Source organism: Podarcis pityusensis (assembly GCF_964106645.2).
Source record: "Podarcis pityusensis genome assembly, chromosome: 10".
NCBI lineage: Eukaryota > Metazoa > Chordata > Lepidosauria > Squamata > Lacertidae > Podarcis > Podarcis pityusensis.
Window position 1 is genome coordinate 5,461,833 of NC_138035.1, and position 18,048 is coordinate 5,479,880.

General features: G+C 49.7%; 3 protein-coding genes across 5 annotated transcripts in view; 2 read left to right on the forward strand and 1 right to left on the reverse strand.

Annotated features, from left to right (window-relative positions):
* KCP (kielin cysteine rich BMP regulator) overlaps positions 1 to 2,881 on the forward strand; it is a 106,611-nt gene extending 103,730 nt beyond the window's left edge. The window contains exon 51 of the mRNA XM_081022582.1: positions 2,347 to 2,881. Within this exon, the coding sequence (XP_080878708.1) occupies positions 2,347 to 2,564 (218 nt within the window). The 3' untranslated portion in view covers positions 2,565 to 2,881. The remainder of the gene's footprint in view (positions 1 to 2,346) is intronic.
* A 4,859-nt stretch (positions 2,882 to 7,740) lies between these two features.
* LOC308486332 (interferon-induced protein with tetratricopeptide repeats 5-like) lies at positions 7,741 to 13,601 on the forward strand. Its single transcript, XM_081023098.1, has 2 exons — positions 7,741 to 7,953; positions 11,505 to 13,601. The coding sequence occupies exons 1-2, from the start codon at positions 7,949 to 7,951 to the stop codon at positions 12,886 to 12,888; spliced, it is 1,389 nt and encodes a 462-aa protein (XP_080879224.1). The 5' UTR covers positions 7,741 to 7,948; the 3' UTR covers positions 12,889 to 13,601.
* Positions 13,602 to 13,886: 285 nt separating this feature from the next.
* Positions 13,887 to 18,048, reverse strand: part of LOC308486180 (uncharacterized protein) — a 41,240-nt gene continuing 37,078 nt past the window's right edge. For all 3 annotated transcript variants that reach the window (XM_081022569.1, XM_081022568.1, XM_081022567.1), the window contains exons 16-17: positions 17,897 to 17,988; positions 13,887 to 15,055 (exon numbers count right to left, since the gene is read on the reverse strand). In XM_081022569.1, coding sequence (XP_080878695.1) covers positions 14,968 to 15,055; positions 17,897 to 17,988 — 180 coding nt within the window. In that variant the 3' untranslated portion in view covers positions 13,887 to 14,967. The remainder of the gene's footprint in view (positions 15,056 to 17,896; positions 17,989 to 18,048) is intronic.

The following is an 18,048-nucleotide window of genomic DNA, read 5'->3' on the forward strand; positions in this document are numbered from 1 at the left end:
GCGTTCCAAAACCAAGGTGCGCTTTCCCATAGAAAGCCATGCAAAACAGATTAATCCGTTCCAGACTTTGGAGAACAACCCCTGAAACAGCAATTTAACATGGATTTTACATTCTAACGAGACCATCGATCCATAAAATGAAAGCGATAAGTAATGTACTGCAGTCACACAATCAATCAGTTGCTGAACTGGGTTCCACACAGTCACAAAAACAAAATGAAAAGAGCCACAAAAACGCAAAATAAATAGCAAAAAAATCTCAGCGGAATGCTCAAAACATAGAATTTTTCATCAGCGTTGTGGGAAGATATAGAATTGCCTCATAAACCCATCTTATTTCAAATGAATGTACGTAAATGAAAATATCAAATGCAGTGACTACATTATTACACGAGCGCTGCTCCACGTAGAATTCTACGAAACAGTAGTCAATATCCGGAATCACTGTTCAGTGTTGGACATCATATTTGCTGAATACACAGAGCTTCACACAGCTTGTGTTTCATCGTACAAAGTCTGGTACCTTGCTTCATTTTAAGATTTCCAGAGACTTTGAGACTAAAGATTTCATTTTGGACTTGTTATGGTTTGAAGGAATTCAATAAAGATTGTCCATTGCGTATGTACATGGTCATTGTGTTGCCTGGACATTGCTGACAGAGCTGGGATGTAGCAGCTTCTGTGCAAGGACTGCAGAGGGCGCTTGAGAAATGGAAACTGAAACTTATAAGGGGAAAGTCAAAAGAGAAAGGGGTCTCTGCTCACAAAGTTGCTTTTCTTCTAGCAAAGGAACAGTTTCATCACCCCGCAAGGGCAACCACCGGTCATGTATGGTTTAGTTGCACTAGACTAGATGGTGCTTGGTGTCCCTTCTAACTTGACAGTTCCATGATTCTATTATTTACTGGAGGCTTTTAAATAGAGGTGTGGTGGCTATCTGTCCGGGATGTTTAAGTCCTGATTCCTGCTTTTCAGAGGGCTGGACCTAGATGCCCCCTTGGGCTGCCCTGTCTCTGCAGAGACCCCCAAGTATAGGCCGGTATATGAATTCTAAGAACTATATAAGAAATATATAGTGGGGTATAAAGTAATGGATAGATAAAGTACAGTGAGATTAAGTGGAAGTCAGTTTTAAATTTCTTCTCTATAAGTTTTAGAATTGTGTTCAGTATGAGGAGTATATATGAGGATAATTATATTAATCTTCTTGTATCTTATAATGTGGTGGTATGTTTGATTTTTCTGTTGATTGATTGATTGATTGTTTGATTGTATGTTTGTTTACTTGTATGTACGTCTGTTTTCTCATAAATCTACAGTGGTACCTCAGGTTAAGTACTTAATTCGTTTGAGGTGCTTTTGAACTGCTAGGTGGGCAGGAGCAGGGACCGAGCAACGGGAGCTCATCCTGTCGCGGGGATTCAAACCGCCAACCTTCTGATCGGCAAGCCCTAGGCTCTGTGGTTTAATCTACAGCGCCACCCACATCCCTATCAGGAGTATATATGGTGATAATTATATTAATCTTCTTGTATCTTATAATGTGGTGGTTTGTTTGATTTTTCTGTTATTTGATTGATTGATTGATTGATTGATTGATTGATTGATTGATTGTACAGTGGTACCTCAGGTTAAGTACTTAATTCGTTCCGGAGGTCTGTTCTTAACCTGAAACTGTTCTTAACCTGAAGCACCACTTTAGCTAATGGGGCCTCCTGCTGCCGCCTCACCGCCGGAGCACAATTTCTGTTCTCATCCTGAAGCAAAGTTCTTAACCCGAGGTAATATTTATGGGTTAGCGGAATCTGTAACCTGAAGTGTATGTAACCTGAAGCATCTGTAACCCGAGGTACCACTGTATGTTTGTTTACTTGTATGTATGTCTGTTTTCTCATAAATGTATTATATATATATATATATATACACACACACACACGCACACACACACACACGCACACACAGTGGTACCTCGGGTTACATCCGCTTCAGGTTACATCCGCTTCAGGTTACAGACTCCGCTAACCCAGAAATCGTGCTTCAGGTTAAGAACTTTGCTTCAGGATGAGAACAGAAATCGTGTGGTGGCGGCACAGGGGCAGTGGGAGGCCCCATTAGCTAAAGTGGTGCTTCAGGTTAAGAACAGTTTCAGGTTAAGTACGGACCTCTGGAACGAATTAAGTACTTAACCCGAGGTACTGTATAATTGTATAATTTTCATTTGGCTGAGACTCCAACTTCAACCTGAATTTCAGATGCCATCTCGAGATGTGTCCGGCCTCAGTCCCCATGGGCCGGATCCTGCCTTATCTAACCTCTTCTCTCTCTTTTTCTCTCCCCTCCCTGCAGCCGTGGGCTGCCCCCAAGACCGGGGCTACGTCTTTGACGAGTGCGGCCCCCCTTGCCCCAAGACGTGCTTCAACCACGCCGTCCCGCTGGGGGTCCTGGAGTCCCACTGCTTCAAGCCTTGCGTGCCAGGCTGCCAATGCCCCGCTGGGCTGGTGGAACACGAAGCCCACTGCATCCTGCCAGAGTCCTGCCCTCGCATCATCTACGGAACTCTCTGAGACAGGATGGAACCGGATTATTTCCAGGGAAGCCTCCGCCTTTGCCTCGTCTGGGGGAGCCTGGGACTGGGGTGGGGTGGGGCGGCTTCCCTGCCTGTTCCAGGGGGAGAGAGTTTGGCGAAGCAAGCTTCTCTCCCTTTGAAAGGCAGGGGTGCCTGGGCAGAACATGCTCTCTGCGGTGAGAATTCCAGCCTTCATTTCGAAGCATGGTTCTGGTCCTCACTGACTTCCTTCTGTGTCTTCTCCACTCCCTCGAAAAAATCAAGCCGAAAACATGAACCGTGGAGCCAGAATAAATTATGTACAACCAAGAAAAATGTCTCACTTGCAGGGTTTATTCCACCTGGTCATTTTCCTCCTAGAACTCGCCTGGTGGTGTCTGCGCGCACTGATTGTGCAAGCCAAGCGCAATCCTAGTCCTCATTGATGCTTTTCTAAGTGCCAATGCTGACTGACATTGCCATCGGCCAATGGGTTTTGGGCCCCCTTCTTTCTAAATAACTCGGATGAATGAAGAGAGAGAACATTTCTCAGATTTGCGGGGGGGGGGGCTGCAAACTGGGAGGGGAAGCTAATGCCACACAAGACAGAATCGGGGTTAAAAAATGACCTCAACATTAGAGAACTGGGCCAAGCACAACCCTAGTCCTCATTGATACCTTTCTAACATGCCATTGATGACTGACGTTGCCATCGGCCAGTGGGTTTTGGTGGAGACCAGAATGGGAAGTTCTTACACAGGTGAGAATTTCAGCCCACATTTCAAAGCATGGTTCTAGTCCTCACTGACTTCCTTCTGTGCCTTCTCCACTGCCTCGAAAAAATCAAGCCAAAAACTTGACTCGTAAAGCCAGAATAAATTATGTACAACCCAAAAAAATGTCTCAGTTGCAGGATTTATTCTACCTGGTCAGTTTCCTCCTAGAACTTGCCTGGTGGTTTCTGTGCGCACTGATTGTGCAAGCCAAGCACAATCCTAGTCCTCATTGATGCTTTTCTATGTGCCAATGGTGACGGGCATTGCCATCAGCCAATGGGTTTTGGTGGAGACCAGAATGGGAAGATCTTCCACAGAGGGCCCACCACACCCCAATCTCCCTCTGGTTGTAACCCACTCTCCCCGTGGGGAGGCGCAGTCTGGATGTATTGTGGCAGAGGGTGTCTGCCATCGCTCCATTGGATGAATGAAAAAGGATCTCTCTGGCACAGAGGTGTTTTCTGCTTGGGCCTAGAGGTGGCAGAGAGAAGGGGGATCAAGGTGACCTTCACAGCTTGGAGAACTGGGCCAAATCTAACAAAATGAATTTCTGTAGGGACAAATGTCAGGTTCTGCCTTTAGGCAGGAAGAACCAGATGCACAAATATAGGATGGGAGATACCTGGCTCACTAGCAGTACATGTGAAAATGATCTGGGGGTCTTGGTGGACCACAAGGTGAACATGAGCCCACAGTGTGATTCAGCAGCAAAAAAGGCTAATGCCATTCTAGGCTGCATCAACAGAAGTCTAGTGTCTGGATCAAGGGAAGTCATAAAGGTAAAGGGACCCCTGACCATTAGGTCCCGTCGTGGCTGACTCTGGGGTTGCGGCGCTCATCTCGCTTTATCGGCCAAGGGAGCCAGCGTACAGCTTCCAGGTCATGTGGCCAGCAGGACTAAGCCGCTTCTGGAGAACCCGAGCAGCGCACGGAAACGCCATTTACCTTCCCGCCGGAGCGGTACCTATTTATCTACTTGCACTTAGACATGCTTTCAAACTGCTAGGTTGGCAGGAGCAGGGACCGAGCAACGGGAGCTCACCCCGTCACGGGGATTCGAACCGCCGACCTTCTGATCGGCAAGTCCTAGGCTCTGTGGTTTAACCCACAGCGCCACCTGCGTCCCGTAACCCGAAGTATCACTGTACTAATAATAACATATTATCAACTTCCCCTTCCATTTTCTGTGATGTTTTCCATCCCTCCCCATTGCTGCCCCCTGTCTTCACTCTTATATCCAAATCATAACACAATAATCTCTGTTGTTCAAATCCTGCTTGCAAATTCGTCATTATTATAATAGTTCTTTGAAGGCTTCCAGTTATATCAGGCAGAGGAACCCCCAGGCCCTGCTTGGCTCTCTCTGCAGTCTGAAAAGTAGGAAATAATCTTGAATTGGGACCTGGTGGCTCAGAGAAGAGACACACTCCTTCCCAACCTAACAGAAGCAGGATTCGGAGAAGTGGACGCTGGCTTCCTTCGTTCTGCCTTCCCCCAGGACCATTTCTAAGGCTTCCTCCAAGGAAGGGTGGTCTTTCCCCCTAGAGTCAGCCTGGCCATAGCTGGGACGTAGCAGCTTCTGTGCAAGGACAGCAGAGGGTGCTTGAGAAATGCAAATTCGTTCTGGGGGAAATGGAAACAGACTTATAAGAGGAAAGTCACAAGAGAAAGGGCTCTCCGCTCCCGATGTTGCTTTTCTTCCAGCAAAGGAACAGTTTCGTCACCCCGCTAGGGCAGACACCTGTCATGTATGGTTTAGTTGCAGGGGTTGGACTAGATGACCCTTGGGTCCCCTCCAACTTGACACTTCCACGAGGTAGGGGTTTGAGACACAAGGAAAGTGCGGGTTCTCCTGCTCCTGCCCTGCTTGTGAGCTCCCCACTTTGGGCCTGATCCTGCAACCAGACAGATCTTCGGATGCTCTTATGAAGTGAAGCAGTGGCTACGTGCCAGCCCGTCGTGAGGAGCAGGTGACAAACACAGACCTGCCAACATTCCTCTGATAAAAATAGGGACATCCTATTCTACATCACTGTTTTCCCTCCTCACCCTATATATGCATAACTGCAATATGGGGGAAGGGTGGGGCCGGCTGAGCTGCCCAGTGGGACTTACTGTTAAGCAAAGACACATGGTTCAAACTGTAAAAAGGTAAAGGGACCCCTGACCATTAGGTCCAGTCGTGGCCGACTCTGGGGTTGCGGCGCTCATGTCGCTTTATTGGCCAAGGGAGCCGGCGTACAGCTTCCGGGTCATGTGGCCAGCAGGACTAAGCCACTTCTGGCGAACCAGAGCAGTGCATGGAAACGCCGTTTACCTTCCCGCCGGAGCGGTACCTATTTATCTACTTGCACTTTGACATGCTTTCGAACTGCTAGGTGGCCAGGAGCAGGGACCGAGCAACGGGAGCTCACCCCATTGCGGGGATTCGAACCGCCGACCTTCTGATTGGCAAGTCCTAGGCTCTGTGGTTTAACCCACAGCTCCACCCACGTTCCTCTGAGGTCATCGGGAGAGTCCAAATGGCTTCAGAATTGCTCTCCTGTACTATTTCAGACACGTGGTTCATATACTTATATATGTGTTTGCCTTGCACATTTATGAATGTTTAATTTATATTTGAGATCTTAGAATTCTTAGAACAGACAGCTTTCCAAGTCATGTGGCCAGCATGACTAAACTGCTTCTGGTGCAACGGAACACCGTGACGGAAACGAGAGCGCATGGAAATGCCATTTACCTTCCCGCCGCAGTGGTACCTATTTATCTACTTGCACTGGTGTGCTTTCGAACTGCTAGGTTGGCAGGAGCTGGAGCAGAGCAACAGGAGCTCACCCCGTCGCTGGGATTCGAACTGCCAACCTTCCGATCAGCAAGTCTAAGAGGCTCAGTGGTTAACTTTAGACCACAGCCCCACAAACCTTTATTTGCAACCTCAAAAGGGGTTCATTTAAAAGCTTAGCACACTTCTTCGCAATGCCACAAAACTCCATCCTCCAGCCCAGGCAGCTTTGAAGGTGCTGCACTGCAAATGGAGAATCAAGGAGGCCTTTTGCTGGCTTGGACCAGCACCTGCCTGGTTTTCAGCCCCAAGGTGGGTGCTCTGTTCCAGCAGCCATGCCCCTCGCCCTTGGAGCCTCTCCCCTTCGCCCCCTTTGCAGGTTTCTCCTCCGTGGCCAGCCTTGGGCTTACTTCCAAGTAGACATGCCTGGAATCAGGAGAAAAAGAGAAACTAGAAATATCAATAACCTCAGATATGCAGATGACACAACCTTGATGGCAGAAAGTGAGGAGGAATAAAAGAACCTTTTAATGAGGGTGAAAGAGGAGAGCGCAAAATATGGTCTGAAGCTCAACAGCAAAAAAACGAAGATCATGGCCACTGGGCCCATCACCTCCTGGCAAATAGAAGGGGAAGAAATGGAGGCAGTGGGAGATTTTACTTTCTTGGGCTCCATGATCACTGCAGATGGTGACAGCAGCCACGAAATTAAAAGACGCCTGCTTCTTGGGAGAAAAGCAATGACAAACCTAGACAGCATCTTAAAAAGTAGAGACATCACCTTGCCAGCAAAGGTCCGTATAGTTAAAGCTATGGTTTTCCCAGTAGTGATGTATGGAAGTGAGAACTGGACCATAAAGAAGGCTGATCGCCGAAGAATGGATGCTTTTGAATTCTGGTGCTGGTGGAGACTCTTGAGAGTCCCATGGACTGCAAGAAGATCAAACCTCTCCATTCTGAAGGAAATCAGCCCTGAGTGCTCACTGGAAGGACAGATCCTGAAGCTGAGGCTCCAATACTTCGGCCACCTCCTGAGAAGAGAAGACTCCCTGGAAAAGACCCTGATGTTGGGAAAGATGGTGGGCACAAGGAGAAGGGGACCACAGAGGACGAGATGGTGGGACAGTGTTCTCGAAGCTACCAGCATGAGTTTCACCAAACTGTGGGAGGCAGTGGTAGACAGGAGTGCCTGGCGTGCTCTGGTCCAGGGGGTCACGAAGAGTCGGACACGACTAAACGACTAAACAACAACAGCTAACACTGCAAAGCCTCGCAGAGGTTCGGAGGCAGCTGTTTGGCTCAGATGCCTCCCTGCCGAGCAGAGGAGACCTTGCAAGTGTGGATTGAGGATCCCTCCCGACCTTGTGGACATGGGATTGGGATGGGGAGGAGAGCGGGAGGCGCGGGGGAATCGGGGAGCGGACTGGGGCGCGAGCAGGCAAGGATGGAGAGCAAAACGAGCCGGGAGGAGCTTTGCATCGATTGCAGGGGAGAGCCAAGATACAATTTTGCCGTATGGCCCCCGTTTAAACCCTGATTTACTCATTTCCGCGAGTGGGGGGCAAAAATGTTGCGCTTGGGGGGGAAATAAAAACTAAAATTAAATGTTGCGCTTGGAGACTTTGCAAGCAGCCAAGGAACATTCCTCTCCACAAGCAAGAAACGGATCTCTCTTTTGAGTTTCGGTTTCTATTCTGTCCGAGTGAGCTCACTGCGTTGCTTATATAATCTGAGAGGGCGAGGCAAAAGTTTGCAGACGGAGGTATCATCCGGCAGACTGCTGGACCGCTGGCGAGGGAAAGTTCGCTTCCTGCGAAATTCAGCCTCCTCTCTGGAAAAGGAAAAATGAGGTAAGCAGGGACTCCCCCTACGTAGATCTGACTCCTCCGGCTTAAAGATCTCCCGTTCTGCATTTTGCGCAGCAGGAGTTAGAATCCTAGAAGGGGAGAGATGGGAGGGAAACCCCCACCCCGAATAGCCTGGCCCCCCGGCAATGCAAGTTGGATGTTGCTGGACCCCAGCTTCGGTAGCCAGCATGGCCAAGGGCCGGGGGAAAACGGGAGCGGGAGTCCCGCGACATCAGGAGAGCGGCAGCTGTGGCTCAGTGGTTAGAGCACCTGCTTTGCATGCAGAAGATCTCAGGGCTGGACTAGATGACTTAAGCATATGGGGTGCCGTGCACCTCGTGATGTACCACATTCACAGTACAGTGGTACCTCGGGTTACAGACGCTTCAGGTTACAGACTCCCCTAACCCAGAAATAGTGCTTCAGGTTAAGAACTTTGCTTCAGGAGGAGAACAGAAATCGTGCAGCGGCAGCAGGAGCCCCATTAGCTAAAGTGGTGCTTCAGGTTAAGAACAGACCTCCGGAATGAATTAAGTACTTAACCCGAGGTACCACTGTACTGAGGAAAAGAACCCCCAGGAATGTTTCCCTGAAGCACCCACCCACCCAAAAAGAATCCTGTTAACTGCAGTTGTACACATCAGAGGGGCATTTCCAAGCATCCTTCAGTTCCCAGGGTTCTGGCAGTGCGTGCGCACTTTAAATGTGCTTTGAAGGATGGTGTGCTCACAGTCTCAGAGGCGTGCTGCCTCTGGCACTGGAGATCACAGAACTGTGGAGTTGGCAGAAATGACAAAGCATTTTGAGCATGTGAAGAGGTTTGTGAACAGCATCACCAAGCCCATGTCCTCGGAAGAAGCACAGAATGAGGGTAGTGACTGTGAATGTACAACCAATCTCAAGAACATTCCAGATAACCAGACGTTGATTAAGCGCATGATGATCAAATGTGCAGGTGCTGCAAATCCATGTCGCCCTCTAGAACTGTGTATTGAATGGGCTGGGAGGATTTCAGAAGAAAATTTTGCACAGACGGATGAAGAAAAGAGACAGGGTCTGCCAGTTGTTATGCCAGTTTTCGATCGAAACACCTGTAGCATCCCCAAGTCTCAGATATCCTTCATTGATTACTTCATAATGGACATGTTTGATGCTTGGGATGCATTTGCACATCTACCTGTTCTGATGCAACACTTGGCAAATAACTACAAACACTGGAAAACACTAGATGAGCTAAAGTGTAGGAGCCTCCGGCTTCCTTCAGAGAACAATAATATGGCACATCATAGCCTCCCACTCACACTGTGAACCACTTACTGGTATGAACCCAAGAGGGGGCCATTTCCTTCACAATGAAGTAACCAACATAGAGAAGACTATTGTTTCTCAATTTTAAATTGTTCTAAATTCTACACAACTTTGTCTTTTTATATATAAAAATGATAATCGAGAAACCAATATATGCTTTATAGAGCTATTCTCTCTTTGTGGCACAATGGATCCTTTTAAATGTAATTTTATACAAAACAAATTGTTATAATTTGTAAAAAAAAAAAAAAAAAGAATTGTGGAGTTGGAAGGGACCCCCAGAGTCATCTAGTCCAACCCCCTGCAATGCAGGAATCTCAGCTAAAGCATCCATGACAGATGGGCCATCCAACCTCTGCTTAAAATCCTCCAAAGGACTTTTGTTTTCCTCAGATTCCTGGGCTTTGCATGCAGAAGATCTCAGGGCTGGACTAAATGACCCTTGGGGTCCCTTGCAACTCTAAAATCCTGTGGTCCCCTGATGGCATCTGCAGGTAGGGCTGGAGATAGGATCGTGGAACTGTAGAGTTGGAAGGGACCCATGGGTCATCTAGTCCAACCCCCTGAAGTGCAGGGATCTTTTACCCCAGGTGGGGCTCAAACCCACAACCCAGAGATCAAGAGTCTCCTGCTCTACCGACGAAGCTTTTACTCTGACACTCTTTGGCCAAATCTAGGCAGTAGGGGGAAGCACCTGCTCGGGTGGGCGGGGCCTATTGTTAAAAGTGGGCGGGGCAACAGGTGTGACCCTTCCTTTTTTGGCAAGAGGCCACATTCCAGTGACAACCAAGTCTAAATCCTAAATCTTCTGGGCCCTTTTGAACAAAGAACTCCTGCCTGCAGCAGCCCTTTACCCTTTCTCGCTCTTTATTTATAGTTTTATCAGATTTTTCTAATTCACATTTCAAGATATTCATTTAAACAACCTCAGATCATTGACTTCCCTTCCTGTCTTTTCATGGTTCATTTTGCCTGCCATACATCCCTGCATATTGTGAATGACCTAAACCATTCCGTATTCCATTGTTACACCATCAAAACTTATTTGCCCTGTTGAATTGACCTTAAGGCTGCCGGCGTTTTTAAATGTATACAACTTTCACCCACATAATCAGTAAACATTTTCCAGTCTTCTTTAAACATGCATACTTCTTGCTCTCTTATCCTGTATGTCAAATCTGCAAGCTGCGCATATTCCATCAGTTCAAGTTTCCATTCTTCTTTGGTTGGGACCTCGCTCAGTTTCCATTTTGGGGCTTGCAAAACACAGTAGTAGCAGTAGTAGCATACATAAAGGTAAAGGGACCCCTGACCATTAGGTCCAGTCGTGGCCGACTCTGGGATTGCGGCGCTCATCTGGAGCCGGCGTACAGCTTCCAGGTCATGTGGCCAGCATGACTAAGCCGCTTCTGGCGAACCAGAGCAGCGCACGGAAATGCCGTTTACCTTCCCACTGGAGCAGTACCCATTTATCTACTTGCACTTTGACGTGCTTTCGAACTGCTAGGTTGGCAGGAGCAGGGACCGAGCAACGGGAGCTCACTCCGTCGTGGGGATTTGAACTGCTGACCTTCTGATCGGCAAGCCCTGGGCTCTGTGGTTTAACCCACAGCGCCACCTGCGTCCCTTCAGTAACATACATAAATAGCCTTTTTTTGACACCTGGGAATTTCCCTCTGAATTATCCCCAACAAAAAGGACTCCGGTTTGTTGGTTTTGGAAAGGTACTTAAAAAAACAACAACACACAATTCATTATACAGTCGTACCTCAGAAGTCGAACAGAATCCATTCCAGAAGTTGACTTCTAAAGCATGGCTTCCGATAGGCTTCAGGAAGAACTTTGGAAAACCGGAACACTCACTTCCCGTTTTCAATCATTCGGGAGCCAAAACGTTTGACTCCCAAGGCGTTCGGGAGCTGAGGTACGACCGTACAGTGGTACCTCGGGTTAAGTACTTAATTTGTTCTGGAGGTGAGGTCCGTTCTTAACCTGAAACTGTTCTTAACCTGAAGCAGCACTTTAGCTAATGGGGCCTCCTGCTGCCGCCACCGTGCAATTTCTGTTCTCATCCTGAAGCAAAGTTCTTAGGCCGAGGTACTATTTCTGGGTTAGTGGAGTCTGTAACCTGAAGCGTATGTAACCTGAAATGACTGTAACCCGAGGTACCACTGTATATCCTCTCAAGAGTGTCCCTCACCCTTTCTCGATCTCCCTCCCTCCCTGCCTGCCTCTTCCCTCTGCAGCCGGCCGCTGAGATTGAAGCTCGAGAGCTTGCAGTGCCACTTCACCTGGGACTTTGAGATAAAGGACAAGGTGGATGCCTTGCACATCCTCCAGACCCTGGCCCCGCAGGCCCAGCACACCCCCCACCGCAACCGAGGAGCCTACCTTGCCATGAGGGCCTACCTCCAGAACTTCCAGGGGAACTACAAGGAGGCCCTGGACAGCCTCCGAGAAGCAGAGGGTGCTCTGAAGCGGGACCACCCCACCAACTTCTCCCGCCAGGCCCTGGTGACCTACGGCAACTACGCCTGGGTCTACTACCGCTTGGTCAATTACGACATGGTGGACCTCTACCTGGGACGCATCCACGACATCTGCCGGTCCTTGGCCAGCCCAGAGGCATACTCTGCGATGATCCCTGAAGTCCACGCTCAGAAAGGCTGGTCCCTCCTGGCCGGGGGCTTCCGGAACTGGGACCAGGCCGCAGAATGTTTCCGGAAGGCGCTGGAGGCGGAAGAGTCCAACGAGGAGTTCCAGGCCGGACTGGCCATCTCCGTTTATGCCTCCTACACTCATTCCTGGACCACCGAAAAACGGGAAGAAGCCCAGAAGTTGCTGGAAGAAGTCGTCGCTCGCCAGCCGCAAAACTACGAAGCCAAAGCTTATTTGGCTCAGACACTTATGGCGGTGGACACGGAAAGAGCGCTCTTCCTTGTGGACGATGTTGCCCGGGAGAGCGTGAACCCCGAAGTCCTCCGAATCGTCTCCAAGCTGTACAAGCAGCAATACTTTCCCCGTACCATTTCCATTCTGAAGAAGGCCATTTCCATTCTGAAGAAGGCCATCGCCTTAGATCCCGGCTACCATCTCCTACACTACGACCTTGGCATGGGCTACCTGCAGATGTTGGAGCACTCTCCAGGCGATGTCAGAGAAGAAGCCATCGAGCCTGCCATTGAGAGCTTCAAACGCGCTCTGGAGATGGATCCTTTCTCCATCTTCACCCAGCTGAAGCTGGCGAAAGCTTACGGTGAGAGGTCACCGGCTTACGAGGAAGAGATCTACCTTAACCTGATGGAGGAGCTCCCGGAAGCCAGCAAGAGATGCCAGCAGTCCATCTACATGCACTGGGGGGACTTCCACCTCCACAAGAAGGGGATGAAGAGCCAGGCCTTAGAGATGTACCAGGCGGCCGCCAGGATCCCCGGAGACCACTCCCTTGAGAGGAAGCAGCTGGAAATTCGCCTGAAGAGGCTGGCGAGGATGTTCAGGGAAGACGGAGAAATGGACCAAGCGAGCGCTGTCTACAGCTTCCTTAAAGAAACAGGGCTTCAGGTTACAAGTCAACAGGACGGATCAAGGCGAAGGGGTTCGTGGCGAGGGAACGGCAGGGCCCAGCAGTGAAGGACCTCCACACTCACACACTCGCAAAGAGGCAGGGGGTTGTGGCTCTTTCCTTCCAGTTTTGGAAGAGGCTCTTCCTGCAGCCTCTCAGCCCCTGGACCCTCCAGCAGGTTTTGCTGGGGAAAAGCTGATTTCCATGAAGTTTCGTTGCAGTCCCCTCCCCGCACTAAAGGAGAGGAAAAAAGCTTCCAGTTGTGTTTATCTGCAAAAAATGTGGTTGTTTCTAGAAGTGGCATTGCTAATAATAATAATAATAATAATAATAATAATAATAATAATATTTTTAGTCCTGGATCCTGCAAGGGTTCAAATCCAATGGAGGATTCCATTGCTGAACCAAGGAGCATCAAGTTTTTTTGTGGAATAATGGCTGTAGTTGCCACGCTAAGTACTGGCATTCCTTCTCTTGAATAGACATGGGTTTCCCAATCTTTTTCCCCCTCCAGACTACAACTCCCATCATCACTAGCTAGCAGGACCGGTGGTCAAGGATGATGGGAGTTGTAGTCCAAATGCAGCTGGAGACTCAAGTTTGGGAAACTCCGAGTTAGACAAAGGCTGTTCAGTGCAATGATCAGTTTGTTTGGCGCTTGATTCCAAGGCTGTCAGTATGGAAGAAGCAAGACCTTTTGGAGTGTTAAGTCTGCGAGCCCCTCCATCTTGGGCTTAGGTTGTATATATGCTGTGTAAATAAACCATATATCCTAAAGACACCACGGTCTCCACTGTTGCCTGTTCCAAGGAAACTGAGCCCTGGGATATTGCTCCGCTCAGAGATTTGGGTGCCACGTAATAGTATTAAGATTATGGTGACCACATATTGCTTGGCCGTCACCCTAAGGTCCCAGGGCGGGTTGCAACCATTCAAGTTATTAATATATAGAAAGATGGCATTGCACAATATTGCAAACAGTTTAAAGCCAAGAAGGAATTGCTGGGGGTTGAAACGGATTAGCCTTTGGGTCCCTTCCAGAAAATAACAGAGGCCAACCAGAGTGTTTTGAGAAGCAAAGCGGCTAGTAAGCCTGATCTTTATTCAAGGAACTGTTGCAACAGGGTCCCCACTCACCCCACGCAGGAGGGAGGAGAACCCTGAACAATGGTGCTCAAGCCCTTATATAGACTTTTGAAATTGGCCACCCTGTAGCCCAAGACCACCCCCAAAAAGCATTATACATCACAGAAGGAGGTGGTCTACAGCAAAAATCCTGTTTGCCAGAACACCTGATAATGGTCACTGATTGCTTTAACTGGGCAGCTTGGCCATTCTTTTGTGATGGTTAATACTTTAGTTCCTGAATCCAGGTCACAGGCTCACCCTATTCATACACAAATACATCCTTAAGACAGGATTTGTAAGCAAAAAGACAATGGGAAGGCTTTCCCCATTTGCCTCCCTTCCCGCAGAGGAATATTTGAGGTCATTGAGAGAGTCAAAATGGCTTCAGGATTGCACTCCTGTACTATTTCAGACACATGGTTCACATACTTATGTATGTGTTTACCTTGTACATTTAAAGGTAAAGGTAAAGGGACCCCTGCCCATTAGGTCCAGTCGTGGCCGACTCTGGGGTTGCGGCACTCATCTCGCTTTACTGGCCGAGGGAGCCGGCGTACAGCTTCCGGGTCATGTGGCCAGCATGACTAAGCCGCTTCTGGAGAACCAGAGCAGCGCACAGAAACGCCGTTTACCTTCCCGCCAGAGTGGTACCTATATATCTACTTGCACTTTGACGTGCTTTCGAACTGCTAGGTTTGCAGGAGCTGGGACTGAGCGCGGGGATTCGAACCGCCGATCTTCTGATCGGCAAGTCCTAGGCTCTGTGGTTTAACCCACAGCGCCACCCGCGTCCCGCCTTGTACATTTATGAGCATTTAATTTATATTTGAGACCTTAGAATTCTCATAACAAAGGTGAAGCCATAAAATTATTGCAAAGGGGAAATCGGAACAACCATTGAAAGCTTTCGGAAAGTTGAAATAGCAATAGCCTTAGAAACCCATGAGGAAGGTGGGTCCTGCAGGAAGGCAGGCGGAAGGGGGGCAGGATCTGAGGGGCGGGTCCTCCTCCTGCTCTGTTCACGAGTCTCCAGGCTGTTCTTGCTCAGGAATCTCCTCTTCTTCGGCCACCAGTGGGTTCAGGAGCTCCTTGAATCGCAGCGTGTTCCTGCGGGATGGAGAGAGATCTTGTGGGGCGTTTACATCCCCCCCCTCCTTTCCCCCCAAGGAGTTTGAGGTTTGCTGTGCAGAGTTCTCCCCCTCCTCATTTAATCCCCACAACAACCCAAGGCTGAGAGTCGGGGGGGGCAGATGCCCAACGTCCACCCCCGCAAGCTTTGTGCCCCTGTGGGGATCATAGCTGTCAACTTGCAGATTTGAAAATAAGGGACCAGCAGCCTCGAAAATAAGGGATCAGCAGCCAAAATAAGGGATCACAGGTCCCAAAGTAAAGAGCTCAGCTAATAGCAACAGTTTTGCTCCTCCCCTTGCCAAAGTTGCGCTTTGTGCGTGGAGGGAAAGCGGCGGGTTGAACCCTTTGCGTGGAAGCCTGCTCTCATTTCATTTTAAAGCACATAAATATATATAAGTCGTCCCCATCTCCTCGCAGTCTCCGCTTTTCTTTTTCCCCCAACCGCGATGGATGACGAGTAGGGCAGGTGCCAGCAGCGCAAAAAGCGTGGCACCACAAGCAAGCCGCGCGGGAGATGTGATCGGGGCCCGGGGGGGGAAGTGTTTCCAAGCCTCAGCCCCCGCCCTAAAAGCAATCGCGGAAAGCGACGGCCGTGAATGAACTGAATGAACCCCCCCAAAAAAACCGCAGACACCGAGCAAGCCCTACGGCGCGCCTAGAAGAAAGGAGGAAGAAGAGCCGAGTGGAGGAAGAGAAGGAAGAAGAGGAGACAACAGCTTGCTACCTCCCTCCCGCCCTTTGCACCCTGCTGCCCGCTCCGGCCCCGCTTGCGCTGCTTGTCTCTCTTTTTTGCAAATCTCTGCAATATTGTGCTTGACCTTCCCAGCTCGCCGGAGCCGCCGGCGTGAGACGTGAAGCCGAGGGAGATTCTGCTCTGGTCAGACCTCACCTGGAGTACTGTGTCCAGTTCTGGGCACCACAGTTCAAGAAGGACACTGACAAACTGGAACGTGTCCAGAGGAGGGCAACCAAAATGGTCAAAGGCCTGGAAACGATGCCTTATGAGGAACGGCTAAGGGAGCTGGGCATGTTTAGCCTGGAGAAGAGGAGGTTAAGGGGTGATATGATAGCCATGTTCAAATATATAAAAGGAGGTCACATAGAGGAGGGAGAAAGGTTGTTTTCTGCTGCTCCAGAGAAGCGGACACGGAGCAATGGATCCAAACTACAAGAAAGAAGATTCCACCTAAACATTAGGAAGAACTTCCTGACAGTAAGAGCTGTTCGACAGTGGAATTTGCTGCCAAGGAGTCTCCTTCTTTGGAGGTCTTTAAGCAGAGGCTTGACAACCATATGTCAGGAGTGCTCTGATGGTGTTTCCTGCTTGGCAGGGGGTTGGACTCGATGGCCCTTGTGGTCTCTTCCAACTCTAGGATTCTATGAGAGCAGCAGAGCCGGCGCGAGGCCCCAGCCAGGTGGGCGGGGCTCGAGCTGCCCGCATCCCAGAAACTGGACGCCAAATAAGGGACGCTTGACCGCTATGGTGGGGATTCGAACCCTGGTCTCCCAGGTCCTAGTCCGACACTCCACGCTGGCAAAGGGGATTTCGCTGGCTTTTCAGCTGGGTCCCCCCCCCCACTTGGGGAGCCTCCACCTTCGCCCCAGAAGTGTTTACTGGTTGGGGAGGGGCATGCACTTTGCACATGCTCAAAAATCATTCTCATTTCACATGCATCAGGTGGGGTTCTGATGGAAAGGGAACAAAAGATGGCCTCTCAAGCCTCTCTCATACCCTTGGTTTTTATTGCTTCTTTGCAACTTTCCCCAACCTGGTGCCCTCCAGGTGGTCTGAACTATAATTCCCATCAGCCCCCGCTGACACGGCAGGCTACACAACCACGCTGGCTGGGGCTGACGGAAACTGTAGTGCGAATCCGCCGAAGGCTGCTAGATTGCCAGAATGACGCCGGGCTGGACGAACTCTTGTTCTGAGCCAGCAGCCGGGCTCCTCCTGCGTTTTTAGCCTGGGCACCTTTCATAGAATCACAGATATGTGGGGTTGTGAGGAACCCTAAGGGACATCTAGCCCAACCCCTGCAATGCAGGAATCACAACTGAATAATCCCGGAGAGGTGGCCAACCAACCTCTGTTTAAAAGTCTCCAAGGAAGGAGTGTCCACCCCCTTTGAGATCATCCTTTCCAGTGCTGAACGGCCAGGAAAGTTCTTTCCTGATGTTCAGTATCCTTTCTTGTAATCCCTTGGTCCAGATCCTAGCCTCTTTTCTGTGGGGCAGCCCTTGAGATAGTTGAAAATGGCTCTTATGTCTCCTCTCAGTCTCCTTTTATCCAGGCTAAAGGTGAAGGTAAAGGGACCCCTGACCATTAGGTCCAGTCGTGACTGACTCTGGGGTTGCGGCACTCATCTTGCTTTACTGGCTGAGGAAGCCGGCGTACAGCTTCCGGGTCATGTGGCCAGCATGACTGGCAAACCAGAGCAGCGCACAGAAACGCCGTTTACCTTCCCGCCAGAGTGGTACCTATTTATCTACTTGCACTCGATGTGCTTTCGAACTGCTAGGTTGGCAGGAGCAGGGACCGAGCAACGGGAACTCACCCCGTTACAGGGATTCGAACCGCCGACCTTCTGATCGGCAAGCCCTAGGCTCTGTGGCTTAGACCACAGCGCCACCCGTGTCCCAGGTTAAACATCCAGTATCCAGGCTAAACATCCCAACTCCCTGAATTGGGCTTGGTTCCTAGGCAATTTTATCATCTTGCTGGCCCTCCTCTTTCCACTTTCTTAAACTGGGGTGCACAGAACTAGACACAGATTAGAGGTCCAGGGCAGATATTGATCCCCCCCCCTCCTTCCTTACCTCTCCCTCTTGGACTGCATGACATAGGTCCGCTCTCTCTTCACCTTCTCCAAGTGAAGTTTCACTGCGGTTTTCTGTCCAGCCTGGTCTTGCTGGAACGGGAAACGCAAAGTTACACTGGCTCCCCTCACAGCTGCCAAGGAGACGTCTCT